Raw genomic sequence first — 25,657 nt, forward strand, 5'->3', positions numbered from 1 at the left:
ACAGAAAAGCCTTTGAAGATCCTCAGCTTATTTCCTCATTTCATGAAGAATATAAGGATTCCTCCTATTATGGCTAAGTGACCAAGTTCATTTAGCAGTAGACCCAATCTTAGAACACAGAACCGCTAAGCTATTCCTGTTTTTTGAACTCCAAATGCTTAAATTACTCATTTTTGATCCTTTCTACAGTGTTCCACAAGTATTTATGGATGTTGAAAGAATAGTATACATAGGAAAAGAGATTTGCATGTATATTGAATGTCTATACAATGCATCTATATAGAGTGTGCCTTCACTAGTTATTTATGGTAGTACATGCTATGATTATGCCCCATTTCTCCTTTGAATTGCCAAAGCTGTTAATCAAGTCATTCAGACAGTTTATAAAATATAAGTAAGAAACATTTTATTGTGACCTAAAGGCAGTGCTTACAATTCAACATAGCCATTATCTTGACTAGGAAATTAAACCTCAGTGTATTCAGACAATTTTAAAAAAAGTAGCATGCATCTGTTCTATCAAGAAAATGACAGTTTTAATGCATCAATATATTAAGCCTTTGTAACATCACAGTGGTTTCTGTTGTCATAACTCCCTGCAACGTGAGGATACAACTGTCCAAATGGTAGATAGTACTATGCACTGGACATCTGTCCATGGCTGTCCCTCCTTCACAGTCACCCTAACACTCAGGGCTCTGGAGTGTCATTAACACTGAAGCAGCCGTGGGAAACTTCTTTAAACTCTGAATGGTGGTCTTATCATTCAGGAGGTAGTATTACCTCAAAATACTTTCCAGGGTTGTTCAGTTTCCTTTGAGACAATAAATCAAAAATAAATTAAGAATATCTGGTGTACCCAGCAGAATACTGTTGAACACTTTGAGAATTATATATATCCAGTCAGTCCATCTACAATAGAGCTGAAAGCTTAGCTGTGGAGATGAACTATTAGTGAAATGACTAGAAAACTAGTCATTTTGCAGGAAGGGAAAGTCATCATGTGCTAGAGCAAAATAGGGTGGAAAATTGTTGAGTAGTTTTAGAGAAATAATAGCTGAGAGAGGAGATGGGTTAGAAAGAGCCAGAGGTGGGAGGAAATGTTTTGTAGACGTCACAATGCTGAGCCTTGGCACAAGGTTAGGATTAGAGCCACTTGGGATGAGAAGGTGCTTTCACTTTGAGTGCCCCTGATGGAGTATGTAAAGCAAGTCCAGGCGTTAAAGTTTCCTGATGTATTTGAGTAACAGGGCAGTTCCAGTTTTCTTAAGTCTCTGTAGTCATTGAACTGAGTCAAAACCCAAAGAAATAGCAACAGGCTGATTTAAATACCTTCATTTACCAATGATCTCTTGGCTTTAGGTCTAGATGCTGAGGGGTGATGCGAGGGGAGGACTTGGAAAGCAGGGATATCTGATGTGCATAGCAGTAGATTTCCTTCACTTTCATATAAGCTCACTGATAAAAGTCTAGGAACTGCCAAAGCTAGTCTTTTTTGTATCAGGAAAACAGCTAAATCTCACTAGACACATGAGAAGCTGGAGGAGAACAAACAGGGGTTTTGAAAAGACTTTTTAAAATGAAAGTGAGAAACTACAGTTGACATGAACTAACTTCAGATGCCAAAGCTCACTCACCATAGACTATAACAGTTGCAGTTGTGCTTTTCCTCTTGGCAACAATGTTTTTGGCCACACAAGTGTAGTTTGCTGTGTCAGAGAGGCGGGCCTGTTTTATGATGAGGTTGTGATCAATGGTAATATAGAAATTCCGATCTTCAACAGGATCAATTATGTCTTCATTTTTCAACCATTCCACCTAAGATGCACAAGAGAAATAGATAAATCCCCAGTATGGCTCCCTTGCTAGCCAGTTGTTCTAACTTGTGTTTTGTAACAGGGATAACATTTTCCTATGAACTTCTGTAAACAGGGAGGAAAGAACTTTCTGAGGTCAGGTTAAGTATCACTCACCTGCCAAACATACTGATTCTGTCTGTACTATATTATTCTCAAATGTCAATGAACCAATTGGGAAATACAGTGTTCAAATTGTTTTTACTTTGCCCTGCAGGCAGGAGCAGGGAATGTGCACTGCCAAGTTCAGAACCCAATCAAAAATAATAGGTTAAGCATTTCAAACTGAATTCAAACCTTTTGCTATTTGATTTGTTTACTCTTGGCAACTTACCTGATGCTTTACAATAAAGAATACAGGACTATTTAAAAAGCTCAAATGGCATCTTAGCGATCATATAGCTTTAATAAAACATTTGGATGACTGATGTAGCCTTGCTTAAACATATGGATTAAATTTCCCTGAAATGTGCTTACTTTAAAATGTAGCAAACACATATTGGTGATATAGCTAAACTAAAATACATGGAAAAATGAGAGGTTTTCTAACAACTCTCAATACAATAGAAATAATATATAAATCATGCTCAAATCACTCCTTTTGTATATCACTAGCATCAAATTTTTGGTTCTTGATTTGCTTCTAGGAAATTTAACCTAAGAAATAGCCATTCAAAATTATTCAACTGTTTTTTTCCAATGCAAATAATATCAATTTAGCAGTGGTGATTTTTTTGGTACAGATCAAAAGGAGGGAAATATATCAGTCCTTACAAAGAAATAGCTACTTCTTGTTCTGAAAATTGTTCTTTCTTTTCTCGCAAAACAGTTTTGTTTCCATAAAACAAAAACAATTTTGATATTCATTACCCTTTAATTTTCCCTCTGCATTATTGTGGATATGCATACAAGTAACCAAGTAACCTTTAGTGATGGGAAGCCAATAGTTTCCTTAATTTCAAAATCGTAAGAGTTTCTCCAGCACAAGAGGCCTGGAAATTAATCTCTAAATCTGCCAGCAGCCTTGATGTTGTATAGCACTAAATTATATCTAACACAGGGACTCTAAAATAATGTTTTTCTAATCCTTAGAGGAAACTACACAATTTAAAGGGAAAAGCAACACCTACCAACAGTCCTAAAATAAAGGTGTGAGGATGTAGAAAAGAGCAACTATTTAGTAGGAGGTAAAATTTTGAAATAGTCAAATGCTTTTGGTATTTACACTAAAGGTAGTGAGGAAGAGAACAGAATCCATTTCAAATTGTGGAGTTTTAAAATATCTATTTTGTTTTCAAATATAGACTACATATTTAGTCAGGGCTAGCTTGGATATATTTGATCAGATACTAGTACTCAGTTGATCTAAATTTTCTCAAAATTTGCTCCTATGAGTGTGGTAAATATGATCTTGTTCAAAGTACCTGGGGGGAGGTAGAAAAATTTATATTATTAGAAATCTACTCCATGAAAATTGAAAGCTGACATTAATAACTTCTGAATCTAATATTGGCCTATACTATCTATACCCTTCTAAAGAAAGCTGTCCTTTTAAGAAGGCAGTCCTGGGTTCCATTAAAGTGATCTTGAAGTCCTCCTACTTTTTTTCTTGAGCTCATTATGTTTTTTTTTTTTTCCCCAAGGACCCACAAATTCTACTCCTTTGAAAGAGTAGTATTTTCATTTTTCCAAAAATAATTTACATAAATTTTAATATAAATATTATTAACATATATTTATATATAGTGTCTCTCATTAGTGTGGGCCAGTGAGTATGACCTGAGCATCCAGGATCCCAAAGAACTGGGTGGACTCTGGGCCTATGAGGGGCACTATACTCCTCCCTTATCTCCAGTTTTAACCACAGAAGCTTGGTTTTAATCTGATTCCCACACTGGGTTCATCTGTACACCTTTGAAGAACCAAATGGTGCTGAGGCTAGGAAATCACTATAGGATCCTTATGCTCTTAACTTCTGGCAAGATACCCCATACCCAGTTTCTTGTGCCCCAGTACTCCCAGTACAACAGCATCCTGTCTGAGACCTTTATCTTCGCAGAAGCTCAGGTCCAACTGAAAGTCACAGCTTAGCTCTTGCAGTAGAACCCTCATTATGGCCCGTGCATTCCCTTTTCCTCCAAAGTCTGTAAACCCCTCTACGCTGCCTTAGAATACATCTTCTAAATCTTCCAAAATTTTGACCTGTTTTTATATTGTTTACTTAACTTTTCTCTACTAAATCATGGCTTTAAAAACTATTTTCACTATTCTAGATCATCTTCTCCAAACATCTTTCTTATGAATATAAAGTCATCAAGTTATACCATTTTCTGTAGTTATCTCAGAGCTCTAAGACTCACAGTTACTCTATCCAACACGATTTCTGATGATTTTAATAAGTGCAAAGATGACACTTTCAAAATTTCAGCTCCTCAGTTCCATGACCATACTTCCTGCCATGATCTGGGTATATAACTCACTCACACTTATCTTTGATATTCTAGGCCAGAGGTGTTTAATCTTGTTTTCACTGTAGAATAATGTGAGAACATCTATAATATATATATATATATATATATATATATATATATATATATATATATATTCTAAACTCAACCCAAATAAACTAAATATAACACAGAGACACTCTGATTCACTGAGCAAGACTGGTTTAAGATCAGTAAATCTTAAACTTCCCAAGGGGCTGTGATTCCACTTTTAACAATTGTCTTTAAATGAGATTTCTGGAACAATAGTATCTATGTCACCTTGATAGAAATACATATGCTCAGGCTTTGTTCACCTAGACTTTCCAAATGAAAATATATGTCATAACATGTAGTTCAAGGGACTTATAGGATCATTTGTTTAGGATTCCTGGACCCAATTCCAAAGTGAGTACGTAGGGCTTCTTCACACCAATATGCAATTCTCAAATACCAGCAGGGTATCCAAATATTCAATTATGACACTATCTACTCAGAGATAGCATCAAATTCCACAATTTAAAAACTCACACTGACCTTCACTTTTGAAGCCATTTGCAAGTCCAACCTGTTTCCTGTGTTTCTGACTAATTATCTATATATCAATGGTTCTTATAATGCCCCTTTTCAGGTTTGATTTATTTGAGTGGCTCACAGAACTTGGGAAGTCTGTTTACTCAGCAGTACATTGGTTTTTTACTAAGGTTATATTTAGGAAGTGCCACATAGAAGAGATATATAGAGAAATGTATGGTGTAAAGGTTCAGAGTTGGGAGAGGGGAAGATGACATCAGAGGAAGTTCCCTGTTTCATTTCTGGGGAAAAAAAAAAAAGTAATCCAGATGGACACTGAACTGCTGGCATTTGTGAAATAAGGTGAAGACAGGAGAGTACCTCCTGGACATTGGAGACCAATTCTGACCATGCATGACTTAGGAAATTCAACTCTAAAAAACAAAATGTGAGTGGTGTGGCAGAGGAGCTTGGAGAAAACATCCAGAGCAGAAACTATGTTTCAAAACCACACTCCCATGATAAGGTTTGGAGGGTAGAGCTGCTTAATGTGAACCAAACTGTGGGGTGATACATCAAAAGTGTTAGGGTGAGGTAGGTGGACAGGACTCCCAGTGAAGAATATGAAGTTCAGAATGCTATGACTCTCTCACCACCCCCACCTCCCTGCCCTGCTCAGGACAAGAACTAATAGAGCAAAGCTGCACTTGCAAACATCAAAGTGAAATGAAAACTCCGCCTATAGACTGCAGGTTTCAGATCCAGAGAGGAGAGCTATCATTGGTACCACAAGCATGAGCTGCCTCCCCATGCACTAGTGATGGATCCCTCCCCAACCCGTTCCCACCTTCAGAAAAAGAAGCTATAGATTAGTTCTCCCTGACATATCATATAATGGCAAAGTGGAAGTTCTTTGCCCATAAGACAGCCTAATATATAATGACATAAAAAGTCATAATGGGGAGATGGAGCTATATAACAAATGACATCCTGAGTCCTTAAGAAATACTTTATCACATAGAGAGAACAAATATCTAGAAGTCCACCACAAAGACATGGAAGATTTTTTTGTTCTTACTAGATAGAGTTCAAAATTGGCATCATAAAGAAATTTAAAGAAATGGAATAAAACACAGAAAAGTTGATTAAGAAATGTAAGAAACTCATAAAGAAAATTAATGAAAGGAGATAGAAACTGAGGCTCTAAATAAGAAAATAATGGAGATACAAGATGTAAAAAAAGATCAACAGAACTAAAAAACTCTGGAGAAAGCTGTGGAACCATAATAGTTAAAATGGAGGACAATTAGTGACTCCAAAGATGGCAATGTGCAAGGAATTGGAGTGGAAAAAAAAAAAAAAAAAAAAGATATGTGAAGGGGAAAAAAAAATGACGAGACACTAAGAATTACCCAACTCCATGATAAAAGGCAATGTTATAATACTAATGGTTATCCAAGAATGGGAAAGAAAAGAGAAGGGAATGGAGAACTTATGTAAAGAAATAATAGCAAAAACTCCCCAAACTTATACAAGAAAATAAATATACAAGTACACAAAGCTAAAAGAGCATCTGGATACCTAAATATAATGAGACTACACCAAGACACATAGTAGTGAAACTTCCAAGAGTTCAACACAAATTAAAATTATTGAGAGAGCTAGGAAAGAAAAGCAGTTAACCTATCATGCTTATATCTAACTTCTCTGAGAAAACACTAGGGCAAGGAGACAATAAAATGATGTGATCAAAATATTAAAATATTAAAAAATTGAATTAAAATTCCCATTCAAGAATACCTTATCCTGCAAGGGTCTCCTCTGATATGATGGAAAAATGAATGCTAATATCTAAGACAACAAAAATTAAAGGAGTTTGCAAACACTAGACCTCCAAGAAATATTGAAAGGAATCATCATATCTAAATAACAGAGAAGAACATGCACAGAAAAAAAATGAACATGGGAATAACGTAGATTCAGAAACCTAATGGCAAAATGGAAGTATATCAGTAATATATATATCAATATATATCATATATCAATATATATCAATAATAACCTCATATATCAATAATAACCCTAAATGGAAACAGTTTGAACTCACCAATCAAAAGACACAGAGTGGCTGTTTGAACCAAAAACGGGATACAACTTTTTTCTATCTCCTGGAAACAGCTCAGCTCCAAAAATAAACAGAGACTTAGAGTAATGAGCTGGAAAACATCCCTACAAGAAAATGGAACTCAAAGGAAGGCAGAAACAGGTATGCTCATATCATATTAAATATATTTCCAGCTAAAAAATGTAACAAGAGACAGGGATGTATACTATCTGATGATTAAGGGAAGAATACATCAGGAAGACAAAATACTCATCAACATATACTCATTGACTGAAGGAGCATCAAAATACATAAGGCAATTACTACCAAATCTGACAAAAGACATTGGGATCAACAAATTAGTGGCTAAAGACTTCAGTGCTTCACTTTCACCATAGACCTATCAGTCAGGTAGAAAACAAACAAAAATACAATAGTCTTAAAAAATAATTAGATCACATGGACTTAACAGATATTTGTAGATCACTACACCCCAAATAAGCTGAATAAATAAGCTGAATACACATTCTTCTCAAGTGCACATGGAACATACTCCAGAATTGACCACATATTGAATCACAAAACAAGGAACAATAATTTAATGGAGATAGAAATTATGCCAAGCATCTTTTTAGAACATAACAGTATCAAACTAGAAATAAACCACAAAAAGAAAACAGAAAAAAAACACTAAGTTGAGACTGAACAACATACTACTAATGACTTTTTTTTTAAAAGATTTATTTTATTTATATAAGCACTGGGTACAGTCAGAAGCACAGGAGGGTGAGAGAATTCACCAGAGCCAGAGTGGAGAGCAGAACAGGCAGACTGACGAAGTACACTGCCGAGGGGAGCAGCAGGCAACAGGAGAGGTCTGCGTGCCATGTGGGACCCTTGCTAGTGGCCGGGGATCGAACCGGTGCTGCAGAGGCTGCGGGCAGCTTTGCAACCCAGTGCTCAACCGCTGCACCACTGGGGAGGCCCTACTAATGACTTTGAGGGTTAATGAGGAAATCAAAGAAGAAATTAAAGAATGCCTTGAGACAAATGAAAATAAAAATATAATCTACTAAGGGCCTCCCCTGATGGTGCAGCAGTTGAGCGTTGGACTGTGAAGTTGTCCGCAGACTCTGCAGCGCCAGTTTGATCCCCAGCTGCCAGCGAGGGCCCCACATGGCGCACAGACCTCTCCTGCTGTGCCCGCTGCTCTCCTCAGCAGTGTTTTCGGTCCTTCTACCTGTTTTGCTCCCCACTCTGGCTCTGGTGAATTCTCTCACCCTCCCACACTTCAGCCTGTACCCAGTGCTTGTATAAATAAATAAATTAATTAAAAAATACATAACCTACTAAATACATGGGCCACAGCAAAAGCAGTGCTAAGAGGGAAGTATATAGGCCACATCAATGAAAAAGAAAGAGCTCAAATAATTTCAACTCTCATCCTAAGCAACAGGAAACAGATAAATAAAAAAACCCAAACTCTAGTAAAAGGAAGGAAATAGTAAAAATTAGAGCAGAAATAAATGAAACACAACTCGAAAGGACTGTCCAAAAAAACAAGAGAAACAAAGTTGTCTCTTTGAAAAAATAACCAAAATAGACAAACCTCTAGCTAGACTCACAAAGAAAAACTGGGAGAAAACTCAAATAAATAGAATCAGAAATGAAAATAAAGTTACAAGTCATCTCAGAAATCCATAGGATCATAAGAGATTAATGTGAACATTAGAATAATAGTAAGTTGAATAACTTACAACCATTCATAATTGATTCAGGAAGAAATAGAAAATCTAACAGAAAAATTACAAGCAAGGAAATTGAAACATTAAGAGTCTCCTGAAAAATAAAAGTCCAGGACTAGACAGTTTCACTACTGAGTTTCATCAAACCTTCAAAGTGAACTAATATCTATTCTTCTAAAACTCTTTCAAAAAACTGAGAAAGTGGGAATATTTCCAATCATATTTTATAAGACTAAAATCACCCAAATAATAAAACCACACAAAGATGCCAGAGACTGAGATAGAGTGAGAGAGCAAGCAAGGAGAAAGAAAACTACAGTCCAACTTTTCTGATGAACATAGATGGAAAAATACTAAACAAAATGTTAGCAAACCAAATCTAACAACACACGATAAGGATCACACACCATGATTAAGTGGGATTTATTCCAAATCACAAACATTTGATAAAATTCAACATGCACTTATGGAAAACCCTTTAAAAACTGGGGATAATAAAGGTCATATACAATAAACTCATAACTCATATCATTCTCAATGGTGAATGACAAAAAGCCTTTTCACTAGACAAGACATGGCTATCCACTTGAATTAGTAATTAAAATAATATTGGAAGTCCTAGCTAGATCAATTTGTCAAGAGAAGGATATAAAATAAATCTAAATTGTGAAAGGAGAAAAGCTATCATTATTTGCAGATGGTATGATAATATACATATAAAAACCTAAAGATTCCACTAAAATCTAACTGAAACAATAAATCAGTTCACAAAATCAGCAGGTTACAAAATCAATACACAAAAATCAGTCACCTTCTTATGTGAAAACTATGAGTTAAAAGAAGGAAGAAATCAAGACAACAACCCAATCTCCAATTGCAGCAAAAAAATTAAACACCTAGGAATAAACTTACTAAAGGTAGCAAAGCATCTATTCAATGAAAACTAAAATATTGTTAAAAGAAATAAAAAAAAAGACAAAGAAAAGTAAAGATATTCCCTGCACATTGATTGGAAAAGTTAACAATCTCAAAATGGCCATCCCACCCAAAGCAATATACAGATTCAATGCAATCCCTATCAAAGTTTTAATGGCACTCTTCATAGACATCGAACAAAGATATGAAACAAACATTAAAAAAAATTTATATGGAACCACAGAAGAACTAAATAGCCAAAGCAATCCTGACAAAAAAAGAGGCAGAATTGTAGTATTACACTCTCAGACTTCAAACTATACACAAAAAAATATAATAATCAAAATGGTATGGTATTGGGACAAAAACAAAACACGAACCAGTGGACTAGAATTAAGAACCCAGAAGTAAATCAACACTTACATGGGCAGTCATTCTATGAGAAAGGACTCAACAATAAAATACATAAAGGAAAACCTTTTCAATAAATAATTGGACAGCCACATGCAAAGGAATGAAACTAGACCACTATCTGATACTGTATACACATTTTATCTTAAAATGGATAAAATACTTGAATACCTAAAACCATAAAGTACATAAAATGGTCAAAGCAATCCAAGATGAAGATTGAGGAGATTTCCTTGTAGATTTGTCTCCAACAGCAAGGAAAACAAAAGAGAACAGAATATAAACTGCTTGTTGGGCCTCCCCTGGTGGCACAGTGGTTGAGCACTGGGCTGCGAAGCTGCCTGCAGCCTCTGCAGCACTGGTTCAATCCCCAGCCACCAGCAAGGATCTTACATGGCACATAGACCTCTCCTGCTGTGCCTGCTGTTCCCCTCAGCAGTGTATTTTGTCTGTCTGCCTGTTCTATTCCCCGCTCTGGCTCTGGTGAATCCTCTTACCCTCCCACACTTCTGACCATACCCAGTGCTTGTATAAATAAATAAATAAAATCTTTTTAAAAAAGAATATAAACTACTTGAAATACAACAGACTAAAAAGCCTTCTACCCAGTAAAGAAATAATCATTAACATAACAAGACTCCCTACTGAATGGGAGAAAGTATTTGAACATTACACATCTGACAAGGGGTTGATATCCAAGATCTACAGAAAACTGATACAACTCAACTAAAAGAACACAAATAACCCAATTATGAACAGGACAGATAATCTAAACAGGCAATCCCCAAATGAGATACATAGATGGCCAAGTAGCACTAGAAAAATTGCTATCATTTTTCATCAGGGAAAGGTAAGATACCACCTCACATATGTCAGAATGGCCCACTTCTAAATGGTAAGAAACAATGTGTTGGGGAAGATGTGGAGAAAAAGGAACCTTTGTATACTGTTGGTGGGAAAGTACTGGTCCATCTTCTATAGAAAACAGTATGGTGGTTTCTCAAACTATTTAAAATGGATATACCAAATGACCCAACAATTCACTCCTATATTTCTGAAGAACTCCTGAAGAACACAAAAAACATTAATTTGAAGGTAAATATTTACTCCTATGTTCATTGTAGCACTATTTACAGTAGCAAAGTTGTGGTAACAATCTAAGTGTCTCCAAACCGATGAGTGGATCAAGAATATAGAATATAAATATACAATGGAATACTACTCAGCTATAAAAAAAAAAAAACAACTTGCTATTTGTGTTAACACAGAAGGAACTGGAGGGTACTATGCTAAATGAAAAGTGAAATAATCCAGAATAAGAAAGACAATTAGTGGAAGGTGTCAATTATTGATATTTGTGAAATATAGAGAAACAATACAAGGGATCAGATAAAGCCCAATTGATAACAAACCCTAGAAATCTACCTGCACAGCTTCCAGTGGGGGAGGGGAAGAGAAGAGAACAAAGTAGAGAGGAGCTCAGTGGACAATGGTGGAGGACTAAGGGTTTTATCTGGTGGGTGTGGTATGGTAACAACATCTGCCTCTAAATCAAAAATAAACTAATTTTGTAAACTACTTTGTAAACTACTTTTATCTCAAAAACAAACAAACAAAACAGGTGCAGAGCTTCCATGCTCTCTTTAGGAATGCCATTCTCCCCAACTCTCACTATCTGAGAACCTCATATTTCTTAATGGAGGCTTCATTACATAGGTAGGAGATTGATTTACTCATTGGTGATTGGCAATTGAACTCAACCTAGAGCTCCTCCTGCCTTTCCAGAGGTCTGGGGTACTGACAGATTATTCATTTTGGGGTCAAATTGGTTTCTTTGGTAACTGGTTCCCATATAATCCCCAAACTTCCAGTTACCTTCATTAACATAACAAAAGACAATTTTACTATTCTCAACATTTAGGAAATACTAAGGCTTTTGTAAACTGTCAGCCAGGAACTTTGAATGTAGTCCAAGTATGGCTATATATGAGAAATATAAATTTCTTATAAATCACAATGTCACAACATTAAAGTTTGAAATAATACTGGTCTTATTCTTACCTTTACCTTTAATTGCATCCTCACTATAAACTCATCTTCATTTATTTATTTATTATTTAAAGATTTAATTTTTATTTATCTTTGCATATAAGAACTAGGGCGTAGGCCAGAAGTGAGGGTGAGAGGACTCACCAGACATTGGGGAGCAGAAGAGGTGGATCTACTGAAATACACTGCTGAGGGGTGCAGTGTGCGAAATAGGAGAGGGTCATTGGGCCATGTGCGTTACCTCCCTGGCTGGGGATCAGAACTCGCAGCAGTGATGGGTGATAGTGTGATAGCACTGAGATTTAACACTTGTGCCAACAGGGAGGCCCATAACTCAGTTTTAATGTTCCTCTCTTTCATCATTTTCTACCTTTCTTGCTTCTTAGATTCCCTGTTTCAACATACTTTAACCAGGACCTACAGCTTCCTCTCTCATCTCCCTGATGTCCCTTCTTACCTATTTATCTAGTGTAAACTTCAGAGTCTGACTCTATCAATAATCTCTTGCATTACAACTTTAAGTTTCAAACCCCTTTCACATCTCAAGGCACTAAGGCGACCAATAATCCTCTGCGCCTTGTGCCACCTTCTTACCCTTGCAGAAGAACACAACCATGTTGAGTTGGCTTATCTGAAATTCATAATGACAGAACTCAAGTGGACCCTTAATTCTGCTCAGAATCATATTATGTTTAAATCTCTATTCACAGTTCCACTCTCCTAGATGGTGTTTTCACACTTTTTCCTTAAATACTATGTTGCCCCCATTAACACTTTCAATGGAAGACCAACATTTCTATGTCACTGAATAAAATGACAAAAATGAGACACCTTCTAAACCTCCCACCCTGTGCAGTACACCCTCTGTGGAGCCAGTTCTCTGTGTCACTAGGGTGACCTCTCATTTTCTTCTACATCCCACCCCTTCTCTCCTCTACAAGTGCAAGCTTCAGTGACTCTCTTCTCTTATTCTTTCTCTTTTTAAACTTTATTTATTTATTTTAGCATAGAATTGGGGTGCAGGCCAGAATTTCAGGGTATGAGATTCACCAGAGACAGAGTGGGGAGCAGAACAGGCAGACCTACTGAAATGCACTGCTGATGGCAGCAGCGGGCATACTGGAGAGGTCTCCTGTGCCATCTGTGGGTTAGCTCCCTCGGTGGGAGTACTAAGACTTAACCCCTAGGTCACCAGGGAGGCCCAACTCTCTTCTCTCACTTCAATAACAAATTTCCCTCCACAATGAATCATTTTCATCTCTATACAGACATGCAGTTATTTTTCACAACTAAAACCAAAACCCTACCATTTATTTCTGCCTCTAATCACTTCCACATTTTTCTGTTTACCTTGCAGAACACATTGGGATGGTTGTTTATGTTCACTCTCTCTAATTCCTGTATCTCCATCTCAGTTGAATTGATTCTAGAAGGAGTTCACCACCATGCCACCACAAGTGCTCTTTGCAAAATCTCCAATCACTTTCACTTTTCACCCCTACCCTGATTCAGTAGTGCATTCATTGTACAGGTGGGTTCTTCCTCGTCCTCTGGACATGGCACTTTTCCTACCTCACCCATCCCACATAGTATCTTTGGGCTAAGTTCTGCTCTTGGTTGCTCTATTCACAGAGTCCCTTTTTGTTTTGTTTGTTTGTTTTGTTTTGTTTTCTGTTTTCTCTTCACATTCGAATAGTTGGTGAAAGCAGTCCCATGAAGACGATTTCTAAATTATTTCCAGTCTGACCCTACCCTCAATTCCAGAATCATATATGTGACTGCCTTCTTACAACACTGTTAGATTGTCTAGTAATGTCTCCTGACTCCTTCCAGACCTGCTTCTCCCACAGTCTTCCCTATTTCAGTCACTCCAACTCCATCCTTCAGCTGCTTAAGACTAAAACCTCAGACTTGGTTTTGACTCACATTTCCTTCTCCTCTGCCCATTTGGTGTTAGAGCAGCATGCCCTGAATCTGACTCTGACCTATTTCATTCCCTCACTATTACTCCCTTGCCAGTTCTAGTCACCATCATTTTTCTTCTGAATTATTGCAACACATTCCTGTTTTTCTTCTGCTTTTCTCTTTGGCCCTCAACAATCTATTCTCAATACATAATACTTAGACTGATTCTTAAGCCAGAGTCAGAACATGCTGTACTTTTCTCACACCTTCCATTGGCTCCTATCTCACTTGGTGTAAAAGTTCTTACAAGGACCTTCATTGCCCAGAGTCACCATGCCCCCTGGCATCTCTGATATCACCCCTTCCCTTCCTGCCCTTTCTCTCTTGACTTCTACATCTTGGCTCCTTTGTAGTCCTTATACTTCATGGTGCTGCTGCCTTGGAGACTTAGCCACTGCCTGGAATAATTTTTCCTCACCACAGTTAGAATTTGCTCCCTTTCCTCCTTCAAGCCTGTACTCAGATCTTATCTACTCAATGAGTCACTTCTGATCAGCCTTTGAAATTGTAAATCTCCCACTATCTACACCCCTAATCTCCCTTCTTCCATTTTTCTTCTCACTCATATAACGTAGAATTTACTTATAATGTTTTCAGTTCTTAGTTGTCGCCACCACAAGATGAAAGTGACCAGATTTTGACCTTTTGATCATTGATATATCCCTATGGCCCAGACTGGCAAAGTAGGTGCTTATTTGTGTTACTGAATGTCTGAACAAAACCAGACATGCGATAGAATTAAACCTATTAAACAGATTTTTAGTCTTCTATAATATTGCTGTTTTAACTGTCAAAACTAGTAACAAATATATTTAGTAAGTATTCTATTAAAAACTGTTTATTTAACTGTGGCTTTTGTTTTGTTGGCGGTGAAGAACACAAATCTCCAGTGCTAACATCTAAGTTGCTCAAGATTTCCATATGCCAATAAACAGAGTGATTTCTCTCTCTCTGTCTCTTTCTCTCTCTCTTTAAAAGATTTATTTTTTTATGCATATAAGAACTGGGGTACAGGCCAGAGGTGGGGTGTTGAGAGGATTCACCAAAGACAGCGTGGGGAGCAGAACAGGGAGGGGACTGACTGAAAAGCACTGCTAAGGGTGCAAGGAGCGGGAGAGACAGGAGAGGTCTGCCCTGCCATGTGGGTCACCTCCCTGCCCGAGAATTGAACTCTTTCTGTAGTAGCTGTGGATTGCTTCATAATGCTGATGCTTAACCCCTTGAGCCACCAGGGAGAGCCTGATTTTATTTTTTCTCTTAAAAGTCTTGAATACTTTTAAGAGAGGCTTCTGCCTCTCTTCAGTTATCTCTATTTTTTAGCATTAAGAACTGATCATGAATACTGATAAAAAGGGTAAAACTTTAATTTCCATTTTGGCTTAAAATGATATAGCGTTAATCAAAAATTTAGGAAAAGAGCCTTCCTGGTGGTGCAGGGGTTAAAGTCTCAGCACTATCAAGCTATCGCCAGCCACTGTGGCATAAGTTCCATTGACTGGCCAGGGAGCTAACCTACATGGTGCAGCAGACCTCTCCTGTCTTCCCACTGCTCCCCTCAGCAGTGCATTTCAGTAGATCTGCCTGTTCTGTTCCCCACTCTGTCTCTGGTGAATCATCTCATTTCCTCCCCCACATCTCTGGCTTACACCCCAGCTCCTATATGCATAATTGAATAAAATAAATCTTTAAAAAAAATAGGAAATGGTGTATGAGAGGGATACTAATGTGTAAGAAAGTTGTTTTTCATGTAAAGGGTAGTCTGAATCTGTAAGCTAAACTGATGTATGAGCCTAATAAATAAATCCTTTTATGAAAAAAAAAGACATCCTCTCAGTGCCTTCAAACACCTTCAGCGTCTCCAATGTCACCCGATAAAGTGAAACATTTTCATTTGAAATAACATAAGAGTCTTCTTATATAAACAATATGTTTAACTATAAGCGTAAACTATATATTTATATTGTCCTAAAAAATAAGTTAGTGTCTTTTTCTTAAAAAAAAGATTTATTTCTTTATGCATACAAGAGCTGGGGTACAGGCCAAAGATGCTTCCCGTTTTTGCCTGTAGACTGGCTTTCTTCCCTTCCTATTAAACAAACTATTTGATTTACTCGTGGAAGAAGTTATTCTAGGTTAAAGCTATTTTTATCTATGCATAAAACATTCAAGAAGAAAGAAAAATAGGTTGAAGTTCAGAAAGCATAGACAATTTTGCCCATCAACAATAACTTATTGTTAGAGTTGCAGTGAGGCAAATGATTTTTCTATCTTTGTGGATCCATAACTGCAGCTTTTATAATAATTTGGGGGCATCTCTGAAGTAATTTATTCAAGTGTTTGAAGGTGAGATATTATAATACCAGGTAAGAGGGTTGTTTGTGGATCAGACTCCCTGGGCCAAAACCAAACTCCCTTTCTGTGCCTCTCTTGGGGATGTTTCTTGTCTTCTGCATGCTTCAGTGATTTCATTCATAATTGATAATATTTTAACACATTCCATAAGGTTTTCAGGGATCAAGAGAGTTAACACACATCTTACTTAGTGCCTGGCATACAGTAAATATTCTTGAATCATTATTAATATTAGATTAAGGATATACTAAAGAAGATGGGACAAAACCCAAACAACGATAAAAATAACAGAGAATAGTGTCAGTCTGAAAACAAAAGGGAAATATCTTGACAAGTTCTTAAGCCTTCAGTAACATTTCTACTGAGATAAAGTCAATTTGCCCTTAGATTACTAACTCTTTAAGTTTTACTAGGAATATACAAGTAATTAATTAATATACAAGTAATTAATATACAGCCTAGTTTGTATGCTAACTATTTCTATTTAAATTCTATGAATCCATAATTCTAGATATAACACTGGCATTCATTTGCTTCAGAGATGATATAACATGACATTTTGATCAGTATGTAAACATTGTTTTCTATTCCTTTAGGTTATAAGTAAATCATCACATTACATTCATTTTAAAGGTACAAGTAAGATAGAATTTAAAAAAAAATCAATATTAAGAAATATCCATTATTGTATTTAGTAATAAGGCATAATTGATAGGCAATTTATATATTGCTGTTGCTTTTACCCAGAACTAGACCACATTTTTATACTTTTTATTTGACCTTTGTGGATCTTCCTGTTTTTCTCTCCCTGCTACTTCAAGTTAGCATCATTACTTGCTCTTTTACTCACCCCCTATCTCTTATGATGGCACACACATGATTAGTTTTTATGTTTTATCCAAGCCCCCAAGAGTCAGAGTTTATTTCTAGCCACCTTCATCCTCCCCATATCCTCAAGTTCATGAGTAGGTGTCCTTGGCTTCTTCTTTTCTTCTTTCTCCCCACACATAGGTGATTCTGGGGCAGAAAGACTGACAGGTTTAATGAGAAAGAAGAGGTGGAAATTAAGGGACACACCCTATGATTATGGAATAATTGCCATCTTCTGGGGTAAGAGAAGAGCTCTTGGAGGGGGGGTAGAAGACATTGTGACATTCTTAATGAGAACCTTGACCCGGTTCAAGAGTTCAAACAGAACGATATCCCTGCACTGAAACTTGGAAGGAAGAGAAGCAGGTGAGAGGGATGGAAAAAAAGGAGGAAAACAGTGAGTTTATACTGACCATTGCATGTACCGATGATGCCTAGGTATTACAGTTACACGTAACTGAGAGATAGATATGCTAATAGAATGTTTACACCAAGTTTTGCTATTTTTTATGGGAATGTGAAATAAAAGAGCAGAGGCCACAGAACTGGATCTAACAGGTTGTTTCCCAAAAGGTGACAGAGTGCCAAGGAAGGGGAAGGAAGGATGTATACAGAGTGTTGGGTGCAAAAGGAGAACTTCTGGTCATGATTTTCCAGACTCCACCCTAATTTGTGATGTATCCATCTCCAGAATAAAAGTAAACCCTTCCCTGAACCACCAGGAGAAGAGTGCTTTGGAACATGAGTTCCACCTTTCTCCATTGTCAGGCCTGACAATAAAATCTTGCTTTGCTTAATCTGATCTGGTTGTTGTTTCATTGACTTTTCAACAGGTGAACATATTATTTTGTTTAGAAGGTCAGCAACAAATAGTTTATAGAGAGACTGTTTAAAATCTCTGTTCCTTACAATAGCTTTGTGAGTAAGGTATTCATACACCCCCCCCACTTTTCTTTTACTATTTTATTTTTTTCATTTTTTATTTTATTTATTTTTTACATAATTTTACATTTTTGCACAATGTACGCATTTTCATCTTGGTTATAGTCCCCATACAATTCCCACCCCCCGCCCGTTCTGATCCTACCCCATCCCAACCCCCTTGTAATGTGTCTCACTCATAGCAGGAATTTAGAAAACCTAAATAAGGGACCAGGAAAAAGATTAATTATACTAAAGTAAAAATCAAAATCAACAAGCAACTATAAACCATATATCCCCTTTTTAGATGAGAAGCATGATGCTGATAGAGATTAACCAGCACAAGCCTACAAAGCTTGAGAGGAACAAGTAACACAGATCTGAATTCAGGACTGTTTGAATGCTGGGCCCCTGTCTACTAAACAAAGAACTGTGTGGAGGCAGTGAAAGAGCTCCAGTCTTGAGTTCTGACAGAGTGTGCTCCAGACTACCTGATGGTGCCTGGAAGAAGCTGCACACCTAGACACACTGTAGCTGCTCCAGCCATTTGTTTTTAAAACTAGGGCCTCCCCAGTGGCACAGCGGTTGAGCGCTGGGTTGCGAAGCTGCCCGCAGCCTCTGCAGCGCCGGTTCAATCCCCGGCTGCTCCCTGACCACCCGAGGAGGGTACCACATGGTGCGCAGACCTCTCCCGCTGCCCACTGCTCCCCTCAGCAGTGTACTTCAGTCTGCCTGCTCTGCTCCCTGCACTGGCTCTGGCTCATTCTCTCACCCTCTCACGCTTCTGACTGTACCTAGTGCTTGTATAAATAAATAAAAATAAATCTTTAAAAAAATAAATAAAACTAATGGCCCTGATATAATATTGTTTAGGAAGTCAGTAACTAATAGAATATATACAGAGAGATTATAAATACATGGAAGTTTTTATATATGTTTACAATCTCTGTTCCTTATAATAGGTCCTTGAGTGAGGAATTCATATACCCCTTTTTCAGTTGAGAATGATGGTGCTGGTAGAGATTAATTAGTACAAGCTTACAAAGCTTGAGACTGAACAAGCTACACAGATCCGATTCAGGACTGTCTGAATGCTGGACCCCTTATTTAGTGATAGGAAGTCACTGTCCCCAATCTTACCGCGTTATACTGCATGATAATGAAAAAACCTCAAGGGTGCCAAGCCCACCAATGATTAGGAATATGAATGTGGTACTTAAAACAGTAAGGGCCGGTAATGCCAGGGTAACAAAATCTCTTGCACATCAGATAGTTCATAAGTCTTTGCTTTTTCTAGAATTGAAGGAAGACTTAATATGCCAGCTGATGTGTCATTGAACATACATTCTGATGCTAGAAACAATGTGATTTTTGGCATATAATTCAGCAGATGTATTAAGAGTTGAGGGGCATTGTTACAATATAATTCAATATTTCCTAATTAGTTATTTATGGATGAGAATAACCTCAGTATTTGAATTTCTTGTAAGTGACAGAAATGAAACTGGTTTCATCTTACCTCATTTCAGCAATAACATTCAAATATGACGAAATGAGTTAATTGGGGGAGGGGGATGACAACTGCATTTATCCTATTAAAAGATATATTTTAATATATCTCTAATAACTATTGAATTTCTATGTAAAGTAATTTTTTATGAAGATTTGTAACATATTTAGGCTCTTTAGAGAAATCAAAATGAATGTACTGACAACTTAACTAAAAGATATTTGACACATAGCTCTCCATGGTCATAAGAAATAAAATTTATATGCATATTTTATTAAAGAGTGGTAAAACTGTTGATCGATAAAACATTTATGCATACAGCATTGCATTAACATAACATCTCTGAGGAAAATGATGTAGAAATGAAAGTTAAAAAAAGAACACTAAATATCATATTTTGTCAATAAGTGATGTTGGGTAAGAAATCATGGTGTTTTTTTAATTCCATTGCCTCATATTAAGTCATCTATACCTTTTGTTTAAAGATGCCACTAACTTATACATAGATATTTAATATGTACCACATATAGTATAAGACATAACATAATATATTAAGGCTTTTACATATATGTATACAGATATACATACACATTTGTAAATATGAATACTAATATATATATATATACATATAAAAATCTTTTAGAAGTAGCAAAATTCTAACGATCACTGCACTAAAGTATGGCAGGCTGATGGTCTTGTTGTCAAAAGGCAATGCTACAATGGGAGAATTAGGAAGGCTGAGAATCAGAAGACTAAAGAACGGAGTAATAGGAGTGGAAATACAAAACCAGTAAGTGGAACACTCCACAAGTTATCATGGTTACTTCTGCAGTGTTGTATGTTGCTTTACCTTTCTAATTTTTTAAAAAATTTTTAAAAGATTTATTTATTTATTTATTTATTTATTTATTTATTTATTTATTTATTTATTTATTCAAGCACTGGATACAGTCAGAAGTGCAGGAGGGTAAGAGAATTCATCAGAGTCAGAGAGGGAACAGAACAGGCAGACCAACGAAGTACACTGCTGAGGGGAGCAGCGAGCGCAGCAGAAGAGGTCTGCGCAAGATGTGGGACCCTCGCCGGTGGCCGGGGATCAAACTGGCGCTGCAGAGGCAGCGGGCAGCTTCACAGCCCAGCGCTCAACTGCTGCGCCAACAGGGAGGCCCTGCTTTACCTTTCTATAATGTCATTGAGATCACATGAGTTCAAGTATAAAAGTCTAACACTAAGACCCAACATTCCCCATTCACTGATTCTATAATTTAGGCAAGTTACATTAAGTTTTATTTTTCTATTTCTAGAATATGAATAATCAGCTCTTTCCTATCTCATATCTGTCATCTCTCATTATATCCCTGTGATATATGTAAAACAATATATATGAAAAACATTTCTGATCACTACAGTATAAATTTAAGCTGGTGTTGCAATATGATTATTCTTCCATGAAGTAAATAATTTATATCAGGATTTTGTCAGTATCTTTAATATAAATTTTATAAATTAATATTTATATTTAATAAATAAGAGGGAAAACATCTAATGCAAAATAAAAGATGTTGGGCAACATTGGTTTATAACCCTATATATGATTCTGAGTTATAGGATCACACCTCTTTGATGTATATCACCACACCACACCTATCACCAAGGCACAGATATTTCTAATGGGTAAATGTTTATCCAACACCATTCCATAAGATTTTGTCCTACAGCTACTCTCTGCTTGCACTTATAAAAATGCTGTGATTCACCCGTATTAAATCTAACTGAACACTCTGGTTTGTTATTTTCCTCTGTATCATGCTCTGAGACAAGGATGCTGAGCAATGTGATATGGTCCTGTAACAACAATTTCACATTATTTAACATCCAAGAAAGGGGGTGGGGGAGTATCACCCTACTCTAGCCACAAAGTGTTAACAAATAGGAAAAAGAGAGAATTTATCCAAAGACACAAGTTCTAAAGAGTATGTGTCAATCCCAACACCAACCTTGGTTCCACCTTGCTGAATCTTGCACTCAGGAAGTGACCCACAGGTCACTTCTTCAATCCCTTGGCTTCATAGCACCCTGGGTCATCAAATATCAATGTTTTGGTGAACTTCCTTAATCTTAGCAAATGTTATATGCTTTGTTCTCCATTAACAGAGAATGTAGACCAAAATATATAAACTCAGCTCAAAGCTGATCCTTTTATTTTGGTGTCTTAAGTCACCCACAAATATGTAGGTCTCCTCCATCCTAAATACAAACCAACAACAAAATTATCCCTTAACACTCCTGTCCTTCTCAACTATGCTTTCCCTTTGCTATTAAACTGCTTGAAAGAGCAGAATATTCACAATCTCCACATATAAATTAGTCCATTCACTTTTTACTTTACTGTTTCTATATTCTCACTCACTTCTCTTCTCACACTTTTCAGAGGTGACCAGCTGTCTCTAACTCCCCAAGCCAATGAATGGCATTGGGTTATTTTCTTTCTCTGCTGTTTTTATGCCACCTGACGATTTGTTCTTTCTCAAACCTCTGTTACTGGTCCCTTTATTTCACTCAATATTTTCATGTAGTCCTCCTCAGAATAACTCCTTGGTGTTATCCTCTTAATTGTTTTGGCATTGGTCTGCGATTTTGTGCATCATATCCACCTGGAGGGCTTTAAAGTCCTCCCCAGGCCTAGGTATGACATGCAGAGTCTGATTGATCTGGCTGACAAAGGGTCCAGGCATATGTGTTTTTAAATTTCTTCTGTTGCTGTTAATGTGTAGATAGGTTTGCTAACAAAAGACTGCTATCTCATTCACTGCCATGGGAGTTAACTCAAAAATCACTAGTGTCAGTTTCAATTGTTACTAGGTTCTGTTCAAATTCCTAGTTAATGTCTAGATAATTCCATCAGAAATTCAACAATGTGGAAAGCATAATAGGTGCTGCATTGATACTAGTAATTCCTCACATCAATCCTTTCTCTGTAAATTTGGTCCTCTTGATCTTCTTCAAACTAATGGCATCATTATCACTGCATCCCTAAACTCAAAGCTTACTGAAATGCTCACATCTCTTTCCAAAACAATTCTATTACAGATTTTTTTCTAAATATTTCTCAGACTTGGGCCCTATTCTCTTGCCCCAGTCTTCTTTAAATATCATGATACTATTTTATTATCTTTTAAGAACTCTGCTTTTTTTAAAAAAAAAATTTATTTTTATTTAGTTATGCTTACAAGAACTAGGGTGTAAGTCAGCGGTTCAGGGAGTAAGTGGATTCACCAGAGTCAGAGTGGGGAGCAGAACAAGCAGGTCTACTGAAATACACTGTTGAGAGGAGCAGTGGGCACGGCAGGAGAGGTCTGCTGCCCCATGTGGGTTAGCTCCCTGGCTGGGTATCCAACTCATGCAGCAGTGGCTGGCAATAGCTTGATAGTGCTGGCAGGCACCAAGGAGGCTCAGGACTCTGTTTTTATTTTTTGATGGTTTTGCTATTCAGAATATTAACAATTGAGGTAACATCAGTTTACACCAATGGATATGATTTAGAGTTATAAGTTCATGCCTCTTTTTTTTTAAAGATTTATTTATTTATTTATACAAGAACTGGGGTACAGGCCAGATTCGCGGGAGCATGAGAGGATTCACCAGAGACAGAGCGAGGAATAGAACAGGCAGACTGACAAAATATACTGCTGAGGGGAGCAGCGGGCGAGACAGGAGAGGTCTGCTGCACCATGTGGGCCCCTTGACTGCAGGCTGGGATCAAACTGGTGCTGCAGAGGTTGCAGACAGCCTCACAGCACGGCACTCAACTGCCTGCGCCACCAGGGGAGGCCCGAGTTCACACCTCTTTTAATGTGTTACCAGACCATACCCACCTCCAAAGCACCTGTAATTCCAACAATTCTCATTCAAAAGTAAATCTTAAAAAACAACAACTTTAACAAGAAAATTCTCCATTAAGTTACTATTTGTAGGATATAACAAAAATTCAAAATGTGCCATTAGAAACCTAAAATTTTCATTACTTCATGAAACTTCTAACAATAACACAACAAAATCATGAACGTATATACTTTTAGAAAATTGATGAGATGACATAACAGTTCCTAAATAAAATACGTTTTCTCAAAAGACGTATTTGTCTAGATATTACCTCACTAGTTCATGAAAATCAACAAAACAAGATTCCACAGATGTTGGACAGTGGTGGAACTAGACTTTTAGAGGTGAATCTAAGAGTACATATAGATGCTGATTTACTATGATGTACAATGAAATCTATATAATATTATAATACAATGTTCAATAAAACATTAAAATAAAAGAGAACCACCTAAACAGAGTGAAATTCCAACAATGTGCAGTGAATAAAACTTTTCTTCTTATTGGAAAACTATAGGCTTTGGAGTAAGCCAGATTTGGCTTTGTGTCCCAGCCTACCTTTTTGCTAAGTTTGCAACCTTGTGTAGGATGGAGAGTTCCAGCATCACAGTCCTCATGTGCACAAATAGAGGCCCCTCCCTCCTGGCTTGTAGGAAGATTTAATGATATGTGGAAGGGAAAACACCTAGAATTAGGGGGCAGTCATTAAATTTTGTCACCTCCTTTCTATGGCAAAGTTCACCTCAAACACAACTACATCTATATCAATATGCTTTAAACACTGATAATACATTGTTCTTTACTATCACTATCAATAGTATGCATTTCTATAACTTTGTAATTCCAACCAGGTAAAAGAAAATATTGGGAGAATTTTGACTTTCAATTTAACCAGTACATAGGACAATAGGTCTTGGTTTATGACTCTTCATTCAGAAAACTTTCCCCGTGAGGAAAGTCTACTTTTACTTGCAGACATTAACATCTCAGGGCATGTGTTAGAAAAGAGGTCACAGTTCTAGCATTCCTGCATGTGGACTGGGTCCCAGCTCTTATAGTAGGAGGATACAATGTTGAGAAATCCCTCTAACAATCACGTTCTTCAGATCTACGGATGCCTTCAGTCTGGCATTCAAACACCGGAACTCACAGAATTAACATGAGCTTATTAATAAAAATGAATAATTCCCAGTTTGATTATAATTTCTTGGACAAGAACATGTTGATCCCATATTGTGTGTTCCAAAACAAGGTATATAAATCTGTCCTTTCTTCTTGTGCATGGTGTGATTTTACAATCACATTTTTTAAGGCTCCTAATACATGCATGGTTTTAGTTTTGTTGTTACTGATATTTAACACAATTCAGAACCATTGGTTATATAAGCACTATCTGGGAAAAAAAAGTTGTTTTTTTTTAATATTTTTTTTAAGATTTATTTATTTATTTATACAAGCACTGGTTACAGTCAGAAGCGCGGGGGGTGAGAGAATTCACCAGAGCCAGAGCGGGGAGCAGAGCAGGCAGAAGGAACGAGGTACACTGCTGAGGGGAGCAGCGGGCGGCAGGAGAGGTCTGCGTGCCATTTGGAACCCTCCTCCGGTGGCCGGGGAGCAGCCGGGGATCGAACCGGCACTACAGAAGCTGCTGGCAGCTTTGCAACCCAGCGCTCAACCACTGTGCCACCGGGGAGGCCCGGAAAAAAAAAGTTTTGCACGAAAATATAGAGGTCAATATTCCCTGGCTTCCATAACCTCTTATGAGGAGCTACTCCAACCATCCTATGCTTCAAAAAATTCAGTTATCTCTTCCCTAAATACTTTATTCTTCAGTTTAAATTTATGTTTTATTTATATAATCAGCAAAGGTAGAAAAATGTGGATTAACATTCCCACTGGTTTATCCTTTTATAGCTCATAATTAAATATGAGTAAATTACAATCCATAGTTTAATACTGACTTCCCAAATTTATATTCATACCTTTACTCAATTTCATATTCCCCTCTAGTTAAGCTGCATAAAAGCTAGGCTATATATGCTTATATATATATATATATATATATATAAAATGGTAGT

The 25,657-nt window shown here is 37.0% G+C and overlaps 1 protein-coding gene across 1 annotated transcript in view; it reads right to left on the bottom strand.

The window, feature by feature from the left end:
- UNC5C (unc-5 netrin receptor C) overlaps positions 1-25,657 on the bottom strand; it is a 425,753-nt gene that overhangs the window by 79,097 nt on the left and 320,999 nt on the right. Inside the window, exon 5 of the mRNA XM_054688141.1 lies at positions 1,638-1,818. Within this exon, the coding sequence (XP_054544116.1) occupies positions 1,638-1,818 (181 nt within the window). The remainder of the gene's footprint in view (positions 1-1,637; positions 1,819-25,657) is intronic.

Source organism: Talpa occidentalis, unplaced genomic scaffold, assembly GCF_014898055.3.
Source record: "Talpa occidentalis isolate TD23 unplaced genomic scaffold, MPIMG_talOcc4v2.1 talOcc4.6, whole genome shotgun sequence".
Classification (NCBI taxonomy): Eukaryota; Metazoa; Chordata; class Mammalia; order Eulipotyphla; family Talpidae; genus Talpa; species Talpa occidentalis.